The sequence below is a fragment of the Diadema setosum genome, chromosome 10, assembly GCF_964275005.1.
Source record: "Diadema setosum chromosome 10, eeDiaSeto1, whole genome shotgun sequence".
Classification (NCBI taxonomy): Eukaryota; Metazoa; Echinodermata; class Echinoidea; order Diadematoida; family Diadematidae; genus Diadema; species Diadema setosum.
In genome coordinates, this window is record NC_092694.1 from 22,484,926 (window position 1) to 22,504,560 (window position 19,635).

Genomic DNA, 19,635 nt, shown 5'->3' on the forward strand with positions numbered 1-19,635 from the left:
TTCTGGATGCTTTGACTTTCCTTCTTCCGCTGTTCTCCTCAGTGCCACCTGAGCTATGGCTGCTGCCGGCTTATCTCCGAATGTGACCACTTGCTTCACATACACGTCAGGCTTCCTGGAAGTTTGCATATCCCTCCAGAGGTATCGATGAACATGCTGATCCTCTTCCGTCATGAGCACCCTGTGGTACATTTTAGAAATGTCACCACAGATTGCTACTTTATGCTCTCGAAATCGTAGCAAGACACCGAACAGATCATTCAACAAATTGGGCCCTTTCAACCAGTAATCGTTCAAGCAATGGCCTTGGTAGCTCGCTGATGCGTTGAACACAATCCTCACTGGTGTGCTTCGTTTCTCTGGACGTATGACCGCATGATGGGACACATACTGCACAGGACCTTTATGAGCAGACATCTCCTTTTCCGTCAGCTTTCTCGAAAATCCCATCTTTTCCATGTCTGTCATCTGCTGGTTGTAGACATCAGCGTACTCTGGATCTTTAGCCAGCTTTCTCTCTATAGACTCGAGCATCCTTTCTGCTTGAACTCTGTTATCTGGCAAATCATGAGGGTCCTTTTTCCATGGGTATGGAACTTGTGATCTCCATTGGTTTCCCACCTTTTCGCAAGAGTTGTAGATTAAGTTGTACTCATCTCTCTCTGCTTTGCTCATGTTAACAGGCTTGCAATGACAATCACTTGCTCGTACTCCCATGCTTTCAGTACTCCAGAAATCTGACAAATCGACTGGTGGAGATATCTGAACGTGTAAAACTCTGTGTGGGTTTCGCTGATTCACCCCTGATCCTCCAAACACAACCCACCCAATAGGGGACTTCCGTATTACTACGTTACCGCTCTGACGAGTTTCTCCTGAGTGCATCTTTGCATGGTCGATCCCAATGAGCAGATCCACTTCACCACTACCTCTGTTGACATCGTTTGCACTCAAGTTTACCTTCTCAACTATAGAGCAAACATCAATGTCTTTTATCTCCTCAGTAATGCTGGGCAGTCCTACAGCAGATATGGTGCTCACCCTCTTGCCAGCAATAGCACATACAGGAACCTTGTACAACTTTGTACGTAGCTGCTCGGTTTCTCCTCCCACCTTGGTGATTGTGATGGTGGTTTTGGTCCCTTTCAGATCCAATTCATCAGCAAATCCTTGTCTGATCATACTGATCTGCGCTCCGGAGTCCAAAAGCACATTTCCCACTCTGTTTTCTGTCTTTGACTTGATGAATTCAGCCTTGAGGATAGGAAGAATTGCCTCTTTACTTCCAACTGTGGCGATACCGACTTGATTCATCTCTTGATCTGGGTGAAGAAGGGGATGGTGGTAGAATTTACATGGCTGCCCCTTGTAACTCTCAGTGCATAACCTCCTCTTCTTGCACGTGCTCATGCGGTGCTCTCTACCTGCTTGCTTAAGACAACTGAAGCAGGCGTGATTGTCCCTTACTAACTTCAGACGTTCTTGTTGTGGCTTGGATATGAATTCTCTGCACTGATCAGTCCGGTGCCCATCCTTGGTTTTGCACATCCAACATCGAAACTCTGAAACCTTGGCAGGAATTGAAGCCGATATCTGGTTCACTGGCATCTTTGACCTTGCTTCCTTCCTCCCTGGTGCAGAGGAACGCATCCTAGCTCTCATTTCACTCTCCATCCACTTCAAGAGAGACTCTAGGGTCTGCGATGTTTCCTCATCTTGTCTCCGAAACCACAGCCTTCGATCCTCCTCATTTAGCTTCCTCTCTATTATGGCTAACATATGACTGTTATTCATGTCATTATCTCGCCCTACCTCGTTCAGTGTGTGGTAGCTTCTTCGAACCAAGTTCACGAAGTCGCAAAACCTCTCATCTTCACCGCTTTTCAGTGGCTTGAATCGGGAGATATCGTTGAGGATTGCATCTGCTACCATGCGTGGGTCTCCATAGATGAGATCTAATTGGCTCCATGCTGCCTCATAATCTTGACCAATACCTCTAATGTACTGCAAGGCTTTTCCAGTCAAGCATGACCGTAGAACCATTAATGCATCTCTTCCACTGTACTGATTATGCACAACATGCTCAAAATCTGCCTTAAAGATCACATATTCTCTTATGTCTCCTGAAAACCTGGGCAGCTTTGGTTTCTCCAGCTTGAAACGTGAGGTTACTGTCGCCGGTCCCTCAGGGGATGGACTCTCATGAACATCATTGCTTGCAGCATGCGATGTCTCTCGAACATTGTTATCCTCATTGACTTGTGTGATAGCATGCTCTGCCTCTTTCTGACAGTAATCCTTCTCCTTAATCTGAAGCTTGAGAAATGCCTTCTGACAATCCTCCATCCATTTCTCTTCGGCTTCGAATTCTGCATCATCCTCTATCATCTGTGTGTAGGCCTCATGCTGTGACTGAAGACTTTCGTAGGCTTCATTGTAACTCTTGAAAGCCTCTGAAACTTCACAAACAGGACGGTTCTCTGACAGCATGAAATCCAGAGCACTGCCAAGACGTGTGAATTTAGCCTTGGCTCCTCTGCGTCGGTGCTTCAAACTCTTAGCGTCGTCCGCCATCTTGTATCCTCTGGAACACCAGACCCCAGGAGAGCTGAAGAAATTGAATGTATGGATCACGGTAGCTCCAAAGAATTCGGCCTAATACACTCCGCATGTATTGTATAAGTGCATATCCAGTCTGCATAAGCCCGACTGGCGTTGCTTGCACATTTTATTCAATCTGCAAAAATATAAACAAGAGAAAGGAAGGCGTCCTTAGTACACTGTACATGTATAAATGAGTTGCCCATCAACGTAACCCTTCACAATTGTCACAGGGCTTAATCATGCACAAAATCTCTGAATGGCACTCTTCTATTCATGTGCATACTCTGAATCATAAACTGTTGCCTGAAAATGCCTTTCTCAATTGTGTGTACACAATACCAGCAATGACTCTATTTTGAATGGAACACAAAAAAATACTGGCTTGCATATGTATCACATTAAACTCACTTTCAGATGTTGTTCATCCCTCAGTAATTTCAACTGCATTTCAACAGCAAACCTATTTATATAATCGTGTATTAATTCTAATCCAATACACCTACATATATTTTTCCATGTAACCTCCTTACATACATTACATATGAGTATTAAGTGCAATATAAACTGGCATGTAACACTTGTCAGTCTTATTCAATACACTCAACTCATTCATGTTATTGTTGCTGTTTGTGTATACAATCTATCAACTTCCGCATTGATTTACAACCTTTATAAAGCTGGTGCTCAAATTCCTTACATAAGAAATATGTATGGAATTTGCATTTGTGTGGTTCATTATTAAAATGATGTACCATTTCTTTAAATAAACCTTGCCTCGTGCTCGTTATTTCTTTTGAGAACTTTGTTCGAGTAGTGCGACCCGACCTCGATGTAAATCGGGCCTATTTAAACCCTTTACTCACTTGATGTGTAGAGGACTCATATTTTCACTCTTAAACTAACCTTTCATACATCCAGACATTAAACAATTTCATTCATGGAGCATGCAACTTATCCAGTTAATACGACAACCTCTATCGAGCGCACTGTGCCCAGACTACATGCGCGACTACCGAATTCACTGACCGCCTCCACACACAGTGCGCACTGTACCGTATGCGTTATAACATGTGACAATTGAACCGTCTTTGTCTTTCTACCAACAAACTCTGAGGCTCATTTTCAGCACACACAATAATTATTTGATATATGAACCAAAAATATGGAACTTACTTCTATGACGGAATGCATCAGTAACTGTAAGCTCGTTGTAGCCCTCTCTAATGCATAATTCAGGACCACAAGCCAAACTCTTGTCTCTGCGGACCAAACCTGGCGCTGCAAAAACGTGTTAGCTCTCTACCGTACTTTCGGCTGCTACAGTAACTTCAATTGTAAGGTATCTCTAAATGCACACACCTATGGTGTCTTTTAAGTCAACAAAAAAAATAATCATTTTCCGTCTTTACTCAATGAAACACTCCCTGTTATTGAAAATTGTTGCAGCGCCATCTGTGAGAGCATTCCGTAACTGACTAATGGTTGATCACAGTGGCTAGACTTTGTTCTTCATATTTGTTATGTGCTTGTAAATATCTGTAGATAAATTGTATTATAATGTAAATAACACAGTCTGCAAGAATCTTCAGCTTATTGAAGGAGGCAGACTTAACCAGAAGAAGACTAGGTACCAATATCTCTCCCCCAGCCTCCGCTCTCTAGATTTCTGTCTGTCTCTGTCTCTATATTACTGTCTCTGTAGATCTGTTTATCTGTGTATCTGTCCATTTCCCTGTCTCAATCTATCCATCTGTCTATCTGTCTCTCTCCATCCCTCTCTGTTTATCTGTCTGTCTGTCTGTCTCCATCTCTCTCTGTTTATCTGTCTGTCTGTCTGTCTCTCTCTATGTCTCTCTATCTGTTTATCTGTCTGTCTGTCTCTCTCCATCTCTCTCTCTCTGTTTATCTGTCTATCTGTCTCTCTCCATCTCTCTCTCTGTTTATCTGTCTATCTGTCTCTCTCCATCTCTCTCTCTGTTTATCTGTCTGTCTGTCTGTCTCTCTCTATGTCTCTCTATCTGTTTATCTGTCTGTCTCTCTCTATGTCTCTCTCTGTTTATCTGTCTGTCTGTCCCTCTCCATCTCTCTCTGTTTATCTGTCTGTCTGTCTCTCTCCATCTCTCTGTTTATCTGTCTGTCTGTCTCTCTCCATCTCTCTCTCTCTGTTTATCTGTCTATCTGTCTCTCTCCATCTCTCTCTCTGTTTATCTGTCTGTCTGTCTGTCTCTCTCTATGTCTCTCTCTGTTTATCTGTCTGTCTGTCTCTCTCCATCTCTCTCTGTTTATCTGTCTGTCTGTCTGTCTCTCTCTATGTCTCTCTCTATCTGTTTATCTGTCTGTCTGTCTCTCTCCATCTCTCTCTGTTTATCTGTCTGTCTGTCTCTCTCCATCTCTCTCTGTTTATCTGTCTGTCTGTCTGTCTGTCTCTCTCTATGTCTCTCTCTATCTGTTTATCTGTCTGTCTGTCTCTCTCCATCTCTCTCTGTTTATCTGTCTGTCTGTCTGTCTGCCTCTCTCCATCTCTCTCTCTCTGTTTATCTGTCTATCTGTCTGTCTGTCTCTCTCCATCTCTCTCTGTTTATCTGTCTGTCTGTCTCTCTCCATCTCTCTCTCTGTTTATCTGTCTGTCTGTCTCTCTCCATCTCTCTCTCTGTTTATCTGTCTGTCTCTCTCTCTCCATCTCTCTCTGTTTATCTGTCTGTCTGTCTGTCTCTCTCTGTTTATCTGTCTATCTGTCTGTCTGTCTCTCTCCATCTCTCTATCTGTTTATCTGTCTGTCTGTCTCTCTCCATCTCTCTCTGTTTATCTGTCTGTCTGTCTGTCTCTCTCCATCTCTCTCTCTCTGTTTATCTGTCTGTCTGCCTCTCTCCATCTCTCTCTGTTTATCTGTCTATCTGTCTGTCTGTCTCTCTCCATCTCTCTCTCTGTTTATCTGTCTGTCTGTCTCTCTCCATCTCTCTCTGTTTATCTGTCTATCTGTCTGTCTGTCTCTCTCCATCTCTCTCTCTGTTTATCTGTCTGTCTGTCTCTCTCCATCTCTCTCTGTTTATCTGTCTGTCTGTCTCTCTCTCTGTTTATCTGTCTATCTGTCTGTCTGTCTCTCTCCATCTCTCTATCTGTTTATCTGTCTGTCTGTCTCTCTCCATCTCTCTCTGTTTATCTGTCTGTCTGTCTGTCTCTCTCTCTGTTTATCTGTCTCTCTCCATCTCTCTCTGTTTATCTGTCTGTCTCTCTCCATCTCTCTCTGTTTATCTGTCTGTCTGTCTCTCTCCATCTCTCTCTCTCTGTTTATCTGTCTGTCTGTCTGTCTCTCTCTCTGTTTATCTGTCTCTCTCCATCTCTCTCTGTTTATCTGTCTGTCTCTCTCCATCTCTCTCTGTTTATCTGTCTGTCTCTCTCCATCTCTCTCTCTCTGTTTATCTGTCTGTCTGTCTGTCTCTCTCTCTGTTTATCTGTCTCTCTCCATCTCTCTCTGTTTATCTGTCTGTCTCTCTCCATCTCTCCCTTTCTGTTTATCTGTCTTTCTGTCTCTCTCCATCTCTCTCTGTTTATCTGTCTGTCTGTCTCTATGTCTCTCTATCTGTTTATCTGTCTGTCTCTCTCTATGTCTCTCTATCTGTTTATCTGTCTGTCTGTCTCTCTCTATATCTCTCTCTCTGTTTATCTGTCTGTCTGTCTCTCTCCATCTCTCTCTCTCTGTTTATCTGTCTATCTGTCTCCATCTCTCTCTGTTTATCTGTCTGTCTGTCTGTCTCTCTCTATGTCTCTCTCTATCTGTTCATCTGTCTGTCTGTCTCTCTCCATCTCTCTCTCTCTGTTTATCTATCTGTCTCTCTCTATGTCTATCTGTTTATCTGTCTGTCTGTCTCTCTCCATCTCTCTCTCTCTCTCTCTGTTTATCTGTTTATCTGTCTCTCTCCATCTCTCTGTTTATCTGTCTGTCTGTCTCTCTCCATCTCTCTCTCTCTGTTTATCTGTCTGTCTCTCTCCATCTCTCCCTTTCTGTTTATCTGTCTTTCTGTCTCTCTCCATCTCTCTCTGTTTATCTGTCTGTCTGTCTCTCTCTATGTCTCTCTATCTGTTTATCTGTCTGTCTCTCTCTATGTCTCTCTCTGTTTATCTGTCTGTCTGTCTCTCTCTATGTCTCTCTATCTGTTTATCTGTCTGTCTCTCTCTGTTTATCTGTCTATCTGTCTGTCTGTCTCTCTCCATCTCTCTATCTGTTTATCTGTCTGTCTGTCTCTCTCCATCTCTCTCTGTTTATCTGTCTGTCTGTCTGTCTCTCTCCATCTCTCTCTCTCTGTTTATCTGTCTGTCTGCCTCTCTCCATCTCTCTCTGTTTATCTGTCTATCTGTCTGTCTGTCTCTCTCCATCTCTCTCTCTGTTTATCTGTCTGTCTGTCTCTCTCCATCTCTCTCTGTTTATCTGTCTATCTGTCTGTCTGTCTCTCTCCATCTCTCTCTCTGTTTATCTGTCTGTCTGTCTCTCTCCATCTCTCTCTGTTTATCTGTCTGTCTGTCTCTCTCTCTGTTTATCTGTCTGTCTGTCTCTCTCTCTGTTTATCTGTCTATCTGTCTGTCTGTCTCTCTCCATCTCCCTTTCTGTTTATCTGTCTTTCTGTCTCTCTCCATCTCTCTCTGTTTATCTGTCTGTCTGTCTCTCTCTCTGTTTATCTGTCTATCTGTCTGTCTGTCTCTCTCCATCTCCCTTTCTGTTTATCTGTCTTTCTGTCTCTCTCCATCTCTCTCTGTTTATCTGTCTGTCTGTCTCTCTCTATGTCTCTCTATCTGTTTATCTGTCTGTCTCTCTCTATGTCTCTCTCTGTTTATCTGTCTGTCTGTCCCTCTCCATCTCTCTCTGTTTATCTGTCTGTCTGTCTCTCTCCATCTCTCTGTTTATCTGTCTGTCTGTCTCTCTCCATCTCTCTCTCTCTGTTAATCTGTCTGTCTGTCTCTCTCCATCTCTCCCTTTCTGTTTATCTGTCTTTCTGTCTCTCTCCATCTCTCTGTTTATCTGTCTGTCTGTCTCTCTCCATCTCTCTCTGTTTATTTATCTGTCTTTCTGTCCATCTTTCTTTATGTCTGTCTATTAGTCTGTCTGTTTTTGCCTCTTACTTTGTGGTATGATCTTTCAGTGATTGAACATGAAAAGGCTAGCTGAAAGCACTAGATTTCTTGAATGTATCGTGGTGCCTCATAAATAATCATGAAAATTTCACTGATCTGTCATATCTACCCCCCCCCCCCCCGGCCTTTTATCCCCCACACCCTTGGTCAGATTGTGGACATCCAGACAGGGGAACTCCTCGGGGCGGGGCAGGACGGAGAGCTGTGTATCAGAGGACCACAAGTTATGGGCGGGTACCTCAACAACCCGGAAGCAACTGCCAACACCATTGATGAGGATGGATTCCTTCATACAGGTAATTGGTATCCAAGAGTGGGCTGGTATCACAGTCTTCCGACAAGCATACAGATCGATTCTCATGGGTGGGCTGGTATCACAGTTGCCCTCAATCCAAACATTTGTATGCTGTATATATAGGTTGATTCCTATGGATGGGCTGGTATTACACCCCTCCAACACAATTTTTTAATGCAATGTAAAGAACTGCTTCAGGACACAAATGGGGGGGGGGGGGGGGTAGTAGGGACATTTTATACCCCCAGGAGATTTTTCAGTTTTCATGGTATTCCATCTGAAGGGACAGATACTGTACATTTTTTCAGTGTAGTCCTTGCAATTGAAATGTGCTGAAATAATATGTTGTAAAGCTCATAGCATCCTGTAACCATGGTGATTTCAGGTGATATTGGCCACTATGATGATCGGGAACTGTTCTACATTGTGGATCGTCTGAAGGAGCTCGTCAAGTATAAGGGATATCAGGTACGATCATTTCGTTCTCAATTACTTGAGATCGGTTCATGTGTGAAATGATAATTCTGCAATACTTTGATTGTTTGCAAATATTCTGTCAAAACCTTGCTTTAGAATCATGACTAACATATCAGCAATTGTCTTTTAATAAGAAAGCTACACATGTGCTCTTGAGCAATATGGGAGTATAATATTAGTAAAGGAAGTAGTACATGTAATTGTAGTAGGTAGTTTGTAATAGTACTACTGGTACTAGTACTAGTACTATAACTATTACTACTAGTAGTAGTAGTAGTAGTAGTAGTAGTAGTGGTTTTAGTAGTAGTAGTAGTTATAAAAGCAGTAGTAGTAGTAGTAGAAGTAGTAGTAGTAGTAGTAGTAGTAGTAGTAGTGGTTTTAGTAGTAGTAGTAGTAGTTATAAAAGCAGTAGTAGTAGTTGCAGTAGTGGTAGTTGTTTCTTTACATATTGATAATGATATCTAATGTAATGATGTTGATAATTTCATTTCATTTTCATTTCATAATGGTTATGTACATAATGACAATATCAATGCTAATGATAGTGATACTACTACTCCTGCTGCATCTACATACTATTACCACCACCATAACAACAACTACTACTACTACTACTTCAACTACTACTACTACTACTACTACTACTACTACTACTACTACTACTACTACTACTACAACTACAAATAATGATAGTAATTTCTATACCATTAGCATTTCCATTATTATCATTTCTTAATTGATTGTTGTGACTAAGGTTCCACCTGCTGAGCTTGAAGCCCTACTGCTGACCCATCCTAAGATATCCGATGCAGCTGTCATTGGTGTGCCTGATGAGGAGGCAGGAGAACTCCCCAAAGCGTACATCGTGAGGGTCGGAGAGGAACTTACTGAGAGTGATGTTGTGGAATTTGTTGCAGGTAAAGATTCTTTTTTATTTATTTGATGTGTCAGTTTAGGGATTGGAGGGCGGGGGGTTTCATGTTTGTTTTTGTTTTTGCGTTTGTCTTCTGTTTGCCTTTTACTGACTGATGTGCTTTATTTCATTTTCTTGATGTAGTGAATTGTTACACTCTAAGCCTATATTGGACAATGATTTGAGGGGTCATTCACTATTCAACTCACATATATATTCTTTTTTTTTAATGCCTCTGCCACTAAGTGGTGCCGGAGGCATTATGTTTTCGGTTTGTCTGTCCTTCCGTCCGTCTGTCCGTAATGAATTTTGTGGACAGTGTAACTAAAATACCATTTAAGGAATCCTAATGAGACTTGGTATGTATATGCATGAGTGGATAAAGTTGTGCCTAAGAACTTTTGGGTACACATGCTCAAGGTCAAAGGTCAGAGTCAAATGCTCAAAATTTCACTATTTCCCCCATATCTATGCAATGACTGAAGATATTTTCTTGAAACTTAATGTACACATGTAATACCGAATAAAGATTCTCTGGTTAGAGTTTTGGGTCATGAGGTCAAAGGTCATGGGGTCAATGGTCAAGTGAATATGTTACATATCTCGGAAAATAATTCAAGGTATCTTCATGGAACATGCTACATATGCATGTAATGACTGGCAGTGATAATCAAGGGAATTTGGGGTCATGGGGTCAAAGGTCAGGGGTAAAAAGTCAAGGTCAATGCTTAAAAAGTTCACCTTTTCCCTCATATTTATGCAGTGCCTGCAGGATTTTTTTTTAACTCGGTGTATACATGTATTACCTAATAGAGATTCTCTGTGAAGTTTTTTTGCCAAAAAGGTCAAAGGTCAAAAGGTCCAAGATCAAGTGAAAGTGGTGAATTTCACTTTTTCCTGCATATCTCGAAAGTGGCTTAATTAAGATGTCATTGTGAAATTTAGTACATATTTATGCATGTTCTGCCTAACGGTGATTCTCTTGGGAATTTTAAGGTCATAGGGTCAAAGGTCATGGGTCAAAGACCAGTTTGAAATGCTAACAATTTAAACCAGAAATTATACTTTCTCCCTATACCTTGACAGTTACTCAATGTGTAAACTTATAAAAGGGTCAAAAGTCGAGTAAAAGTCCTCCCCAAATAAAGGCTCTCTTAGAAAATATAGCCACTCATCCAATTAAACCTAGTTCAAGGAAAGTGAACATTCAACATGTTTATGACAAACGTGTCATTTTGATATTTTGCCAATTATGTGAAACTGTCATCACACATTGTCAAGATGTACCCAGGGTAGTATAGACCTATTAGGAGAATCATACTTTATGGCGGAGGCATACCAGTCGCCACAGCGACAGGTATGCCTCCGCCATAAACATAGACATTTCTAGTTATTATTGAAAACAACTGTCTAAACTCAAGCACCCATTTTTTGAATATTATCCCTATTAAACACTATTTTGGGGCATTATTATGTAAAAGAAAGAATTCTGGCCCTAAAAGTTTGTTGAACCAAGATGCTGAGACAGGGAAATGAAAGCTTGTAAATTGAACTACTGTTTATAGTATGGTGCAGAACCTTACATGGGTGAACTTAAAATATCAAGAGCTAGTTCGTCGCTGGTCACACAAACCGACGAATCCCTCATGTTTGCGTAAGAATGACAATTCGAGAAAATCGCGTTTGAAGTTAACCCATTTTTGACTTATGATTGCTACAATTTCATGTCTGTAATTTCCAATTATTTTTGTAGTACATCAGACTTCAATTCTTGCTCTAACTTGTGAAGTTTTTATCGAATTGTATTGTTAACAAATAAGCGGGAAATCGTCAAAGAGCTGCATGCATGTATTTTCGGTCTGCAAAAAACGTTGCCATTTTCCATGTGTGTCCATATGTACATGTACATTGAGCGTTGTTATTGTCAACGCATGTATTACATAGTACGCGCACTATGCGCGTGGTCAATGAACTGTTGAATCTCAAAAACTACACGCAAGTCAATGTGCACTGATTCGTCGGTTCGGTGACCGCGCGTACTAGTACGCGCGGTCACCGAACCGTCGAATCGCCTGATTGTTAAACACACGCGTCTATGGGGAAAACAAATAATTTTCACAAATGGAATTACATACTTCTACAAAAGTGATAACTACGTAAAAATTACACCGAATTACACACTGAGAATTTCAGAATATGTAGTATGGAATGTCTACTATCGAAATGAGTGAAAATCTCAAAATCGAAAATTTGACCCAACATCGAGTGATTCGTCGGTTCGTGTGACCGGCGACGAGTTCTTGGCCAGTTTGCAGGCAAAGATATATGAAGAATGTGAACACTTTTTTCTGTCTATACTCAAGGAAGCTGTTCCTGCATTATAAATCAGACATTGCCTGTCAGATATGTATGTTTGAGGTATTTATCAGACATTCAAGTGATGAAATTGAGGAAATTGCTGGATACCTTTATATCTAACCTACAAGAATTAATGATAGTGTGCTAAAGCAACCTGTTAAACACTACCACTCTGGCTTACTGCCACTCAACTAAAATGAATATCAGTCTGCTTCATTTTGATAAACAGATTCAAGCACAACTTATAGTTCTCTTGAGTATTTAAATTATGGAAATTAGAAAAATGAGATTCTTCAAATACTTAAAAATAATGCAAAGTGTGAAATTACAAACATTTGCAGCATGAAAGTTTCTCAAATTGCTGACAATGATGATGCACAGCATTGTACAGGCATTTAATGCATTAAGTAAACAAAAAACTTGTCTGCATATAAGTTTCATGAAATTCGTGAAATTTCATGCATAAGAAAATTTCTGGCTTTAGAGTATGACACTCTAACACTTATGAGATGCTATGGAGCTATCAATTTCTTCTACTTTGCTCTATACTTTGCAACAGGGAAAGTTGCCCCTCACAAGAAGCTCAGAGGAGGGGTGGAATTTGTGACCGCTATTCCAAAATCGGCTTCTGGAAAGATCCTACGTCGTGTTCTGAAAGGGGGAGCAGTAAAGTCATAAGGAGGAATATAATGCCATTTTAACTTTCTTGTGATACGACATAATTAAGCCTTCCTTTTTTGACACCTCACTTTTTTTCTATTCTTATCAGATTGGTAAATTTTGTTGGTTGTAATATGTTGTATCGGAGTTGGAGCATGCTCTGCTGTGTGTATATATTGCAAACCACTAATTCTGACTGTAACAAGGGCATGTGATACTTTTTCATGGTGGGAATCTTGGAAGTTATGCATAATGTTGAATTAAATGTACTGTTTAAAGGAGCATATATATGTGATTATAGCAGTCATGTATCATAGGAAGTGATTAAGCATAAATTGGTGAATGGCATTACAAGCTCCTGTTAGCAGACATCCTTTTTTTGTGATATGAAGTGAAACATCCTTCACGAGAGATGGGGCCTAATATTCAGGGAAATATATATTTTGTATCACCTTTATTACATTTTCAAGATTTATAGCTCATGTATTACAGTATACTCCTACAACTCATTTAATTTCTTTTAAAAAATCATAAGGAAGATATCATCGACTTTGAAATTTGTAATATATGTACAATTGCTCTTTTGTCTTTCAAACTTTAAATGCTTACACTATTTTTTGTTTGAAAGTTTTTTGACAGGGTATCTCAAACATGTCTAATCTTGCATGCTTGCACCTTGTGTGTTTTATATTTGTACTGAATATACTTACTCAGGTAGTGTTCAATATGCTCAATATTCTGCAAATGAATGATTAAAGAAGACTGGTGCCATATCAGTTTTTGTCGAGCCCACCGGAGGTGCGGGGAGACTAAGGGATCACCTGCGGTGTCTGTCTGTCGTCCGTCCGTAACGCTACAAAAACTTGAATAACTCTCTACTGAGGACTTCAAGTTCAATCAAACTTGGAGGGAAGAGTGGTTATGCAAAGTTACACATTTTACCAATCATGAAGTACACCTCAAGGTCAAAGGTCACAGGCAGGGGTCAATTAACTTGAGGGCCCAATGTTAAGATTTTACTGCATGTTTCGATTATGGCTCATAACTTTTGATGTATATGTCTGTTTGTGACCAAACTTGGCTGGTAAATGTCCCTTGGGGAGTTGAAATTCACCACAAGGTCAAAGGTCATAGGCGGGGTCAATGAACTTCCGGGAGTTACAAAATATTAATTTCTTCTACGCGAATGGGCGAGACACATTTTGGCACTTGCCTTGTACAAGAATTTGTTGACCATCCATAATAGAAGTGTATAATAAGCTTCAACCTAATGACAACAGATGTGGTAGACACCCTTCTGTGTGAAATCATCTCCCAGTTGATGGAAAATTTTTAGGACTAAAAGCACAAAATACTACAGTGTGCTGACTGCAGTAGCGTAATGTTTATTAAAAGAAAATATCACCACATTTTGTCTAAAATCAGTGTAATTCAACAGTACTTCATGCAAAAAAACCCCACAGTTATCATTAATACAGCAATATTTTCCTTTTACCTTGACTAAGTTAAATCATGCGTCTATGTAGATATATATTTATCATTCCAATCACTGCTTCATTTGATATGAGTATAGTAATACCGTGCATTTCCCTTATAACAAAGTCCTCGGGACCAGCAGTTTTCTTTTGTTCTATCATAATTTCACTATAATCAAGCAAATACAGCATTATGGTGACATCACTCAAATCATGTCAATAAACAATACAAAACAAAGGAAATAAATCCATTGAGACTGGAGAAATTCATTTGTTATATCAGGTATTTTGTTATACAGTGTATCAGATTTTTTTATACCAGGTTTCTACTGTATCAAGAAATAATTCTCTTTTTTGTTTCTTATTAACTCAGCCTCTCTAACACAAATAGAGTTGCATCCGTGTTTGCATCCATGTCCTTCATAACAGGATACATTCTGTATGTACTACACAGCTTCTTCAATTCCCTTTTTATATCATATGTATATCGTATCAAAGGCTATCAGTCATGTATTATGTTGAACATATCAAACTGTTCTGTCATGGGCAAACATATCAAAATATTCCACAGTCATGTGATCATGCTTATCCAATACACTTACTTGTACACAAGTATTTAACTAACCCATACAAGGAAATTGTGCAATTTTAGATTAAACAGGAATAGAGCAGATGGTCAGGTAAATCGTACAGTGTATCGACACCTTTTCTATCTTAAATTTTTGTCTTGGATGCCATTAATTTTTAGACATTTTACAGCATCAATAACATTGATATGCAGTTGATCCTTTTTTTCTGCAAAGACAGCATACAGTGTACCATGGTTAATGAGTTCAGCTTTTATAGGGGAATTCGTTTTGGTTGTGCCTTTATTCTTGTAATTAATGGGATATGAAGGGAATTAGTCTTTGTAAGTATGTCTTTTCATAATTCACAGTTTTCCATTTGCCAATGAAAAAGAGAAATGAAGAATTCCATACACTTCAATGTTGTAAATGATGGGCTTTTTCATTTGCTGACACGACTGTGATAATTAAAAAAAAATATCAGATCCATCCCGTTATAGGCAGTTGCTGGGCCTACCTTCCACTCTAATTTAGCAAAGTGTGTTTACAAAGTACTAGTATTTGATTTAAAAAACATATATGTAGTCGGTAAAACTTTTTAATGAAGATGTTGGATATGACAAAACCCTCCTATAATGCAGTGATTTTGCAGGTCCTGACTTGTTATTTTTTTTCTTTGTTTTTTTTTGTGTCCTGATATACTGTATGATTCTATGATGTAGAACCTGGTGAAACCTGCAGAACACAGTAATTGTCACGACGTTAAGACTCATGTTTATAATTATGTTCCTATACATGTACAACAGAAATAATATTTAGTGCACATAGCATCATGGTAATGCAAGGTACACAGGCAAGTGTCCCTATTGGCAATTACCAAGTCTGCAGCTGAGTGTTTGAAACACAACATAGCACCTTGTTTCTTGCCTCAGTAATCAGCATGGCTTGAATCATGATCTTAGTCAAAGCTTGAAACAATTTTTTTTTTTGTTTCTGATGGCCTATTCACACCACACCACTAAAATGTTTGAATCTGAAATTTTGATGGCCTGAAAAAGAGAAATGTACTGGCCCAAAATAAATGGCAACATAGCAGTGTTTTTAGATGTTAATTTCTGGATCAGGCTACCAAATGATGACTCTTTTGGAAATTTGGGGGCCTGACATCAATTTGTAATGTCCCTGGGCCACGTGGCCACCTCTACGATTGGGCCCTGTCTTGGCAATACTGTATTTTCTTACGATTTGCCTTTTTTGTGGCAATAGATAATTTTTTCCTTATGCTTATGCTGCTCTTGTAAATAGTACACTATAATTATTTTGTGTTCTCCTCTTTACTTTGCCTTCCTTACTGATATTGGTATGTGTGAAGATTATATTAAACTTGATAGCAGCAAACTATAGTGCATTAAAACATCAAATGTCAGAACGTGCATGTCAATGCTGAAAAATGTATTTTTGTGAGTGCATGAAGTGACAATTAGTTGATTAATTGACAGCTGAGTTAGTGGCAGTCAAATAGCTGGACTGAAATAGAAAGAAAGAAAGAAAGACAAAACAAACAAAAACACAAAAACAAACACCAATCCAAAACAAAACAAAACAACAACAACAACAAAACTAACAGTGGGGTTGAATTGCATGAGGAAAAAGATAAGAATTTGGTTTAGGCAAAAAGAGGGGAAATACATAAAATATCTGAAAAATAGATTAGATAGATAGATAAATAAATTTAAACCCACTAAAACCCTTGTGTTTTTGTCCCCAATCCCTGTACATGCGCCCTGCATTGTCCATGGACCCCATCAGATGAAAGCAGTGTAGATGGGCCCCTAGCTGTCCCATCAAAGGTTATCTGCAACTGTTGAAACCATCAATTTCGACATTAAAGATTGCAACATCTTGAAGAATATGTGCTTCCATTTCTTTCATGAACTTTTATGAAACATACACGTACTACTATAGATAGATCCAACATACTGATTATCATATATACAGTGCATTTCAGAGCACTGTTACTTGTCGCTTTTCTTTCTGCATATATATACATATGTATTTCAAGTTGTAAGTGAAAGACCAGCTCCATTTGAAGTACACATTCACAAGACCTGTTACATAGAAAAGCAGACATAGAAACACATACGTAATACCTATACCAAATACTGTATCCTTTTCAAATGAAGCCCATGATTAGGTTGACAAAAATACACGTTGTACAGATTGTGACCCACATGACATGTTTATAGATTTTGATTTAAAATGTATCTTAGTGAATTCGGAGGTTTGACTTACTTCATGTAGGTACAATTTGTCCAGTGCACTCCAGTCACAACAAACACGATTATAGAGTGAACACCTCATTACAACGGAAATGCAGGTCTTCAAATTATATTCTAAATACACAGTTATTGATAATAGTATCTTCACGCACTATTTGAGCGACAAAATGAAAATAACGAAGAAAACTGGCAGTCACGAGAATATTCCCCGTTATAACGAGAGTCGCCTGCATATCAAAAGGCACACAACTGATACAAATGACCCAAAAGATATGTTTCCTGAATGGGTTTGTAATGGTCTTTGGAAATGAAGACATAAGTTTGACTCACTTTATATAGCCGCGATCGCACTGGTAAAAGATCGCGAACAGATCAAATTTTTGCCCGAATTACCGCAAACTTCACGCAAAACTTCCCACTCGAACTAGGAATATTAAAGCTTCCCCATCACACCCGCCAAACTTAAAGGACAAGTTCACCTTCATTAACATAAGGATTGAGAGAATGCAGCAATATTAATAGATCACATCCGTGAAAGTTTGAGGAAAATTGGACAATCGATGCAAAAGTTATGAATTTTCAAAATTTTTGTGTTGGAACCGCTGGATGAGGAGACTACTAAGGCTCGTGATGTCATATGAGTACAATAGTATAAAGAAAATGTAAAGAAAATTCAACATATTTTCACTTTTTTCGCATAATAAAAGAGCACTTGACTTGCCTCTTTCTAAAGGCAATGGGAATAATATTACCCATAATATATGTCAGTAACAAGTCAAGGGAATGTGTACTTTTTTCAAAAGATGAAATTTTGTGAAATTCTCTTTATATTTTCCTTATATTGTTGTACGCATGTGACATCATACACTGCAGTAGTCTTCTCATCCAGCGGTGACTGCACAAAAACTTCAAAAATTCATAACTTTTGAACGGATTGTCCAATTTTCCTCAAACTTTCAATGATATGTTCTACTATTAAACATTGCTACATTCTCTCAATCCTTATGTTAATGAAGGTGAACTTGTCCTTTAACGATCATTTGCCAGTGTGATCTATGTCATCTCTAGCATAAAAGCCCACAAATTATGTGTTGGTACAGTAATTGAGTGAACCTGATGGTAAAGCATTTTTATAAATTTTTATAAATTTTGACAGCCGCCGAAAAGACAAAGGCTTTGAGGTAATAAGCAATTAAAGAGATGGTATGGTTTTGGTTGAGATGGGGAATTGTGGTTTTGACTTTTTGCGAGATAATAGAAACCACTTATGAAATTGTATTGAAGAGCATACAGTTGTAATAGGTATTTAAGTTTGATGCATGATGTATATGATGAAAACTGGTTTTGAAATGGCCGAGATATCCAGAAACAAAGTGGTTCTAATGAAGGGTAGGTCTCACATTTTATCGAGACCTCTGTATGTGGATATCTCAGCCTTTTCAAAATCAAATTTTCATCAAATGAATAGTTGGAATGAACAAAAATACACCAAGAAATGGATAGGAATTCATCTAGAAGTAATGAACATATTATGCACATTTTCTAACTTTTATAATGATTCCCACAGACGTCCTAGAGTGTTAACATTGGAGTCCATGTGTCTTGTAAGGCAGTCAGTTCAGGTATGGCAAGCCGAGGATGGACTTACTTTGAAATGTTTAAAAATGGCGCTTAGCCCATTTTGCAATAAAACTCTTCACATACATACCTATATATATATATATATATATATATATATGTATACAGTGTGATGATGCTGATATTCCTACCGGACGCCTTTGTCATCTTAAGTGAAATTATAGTTGAGACAATGTAGATAACAGAAGATGTCGCATGAAACCGGCAGAGTTGTGAAGCTTTCGACCGTGGTCTTCCTCAGCTTTAATATCTGTTTGTGAAACGAAATATATGTTTTTGAGCATAACAAATCTGAAGTCATATACACAATATATTAAATATAAGTTGAGCATGAGTTAATAGTTACATGACATACTTGGCAATATTTTTTGGCACTTTGCAACACATTCAACAATGTATAACTGGAAATGAGTGTATAGTGAGTATATATACTTAGTAGCATACAAACATATCATACAATAAAAATTATCAAACATATATCATAAATAAACTAAATAATATGATTACCTGCTAAGCAGACGTTTGCGTTGCCTGGATGTCTGGATAAAAACGCAAACGTCTGCTTAGCAGGTAATCATATTATTTAGTTTATTTATGATATATGTTTGATAATTTTTATTGTATGATATGTTTGTATGCTACTAAGTATATATACTCACTATACACTCATTTCCAGTTATACATTGTTGAATGTGTTGCAAAGTGCCAAAAAATATTGCCAAGTATGTCATGTAACTATTAACTCATGCTCAACTTATATTTAATATATTGTGTATATGACTTCAGATTTGTTATGCTCAAAAACATACATTTCGTTTCACAAACAGACATTAAAGCTGAGGAAGACCACGGTCGAAAGCTTCACAACTCTGCCGGTTTCATGCGACATCTTCTGTTATCTACATTGTCTCAACTATATATATATGTATATGTATATATATATACATATATATATATATACACACACATAAGACAAAATCTGTTTTTGTCTTAGCACAAGTAAGGTAGTCAGTTCAGGTATGGCAAGCCGAGATTCAGCATCAATATTTGCCAGAAAGAGGTGTATCTCCAAATTTTCAACATCGGAACAAAATACCAGTTTCAATATTGCAGTGAACGTATTGACAAAGGATAACATACATTTGACGGAAATATTGTACATTTAATACACTTATACACGCATAATGATCTTTTATAAAAGGATTAACAAGCCAGACAAAATTTCACCCTATCATCTATTTCT

At 38.6% G+C, this 19,635-nt stretch overlaps 1 protein-coding gene across 1 annotated transcript in view; it reads left to right on the top strand.

Annotated features, from left to right (window-relative positions):
- LOC140234264 (uncharacterized) overlaps window positions 1-12,452 on the top strand; it is a 29,024-nt gene extending 16,572 nt beyond the window's left edge. The window contains exons 8-11 of the mRNA XM_072314325.1: window positions 7,883-8,027; window positions 8,412-8,494; window positions 9,258-9,420; window positions 12,334-12,452. Of these exons, the coding sequence (XP_072170426.1) occupies window positions 7,883-8,027; window positions 8,412-8,494; window positions 9,258-9,420; window positions 12,334-12,452 (510 nt within the window). The remainder of the gene's footprint in view (window positions 1-7,882; window positions 8,028-8,411; window positions 8,495-9,257; window positions 9,421-12,333) is intronic.
- The last annotated feature ends 7,183 nt before the right edge of the window (window positions 12,453-19,635 follow it).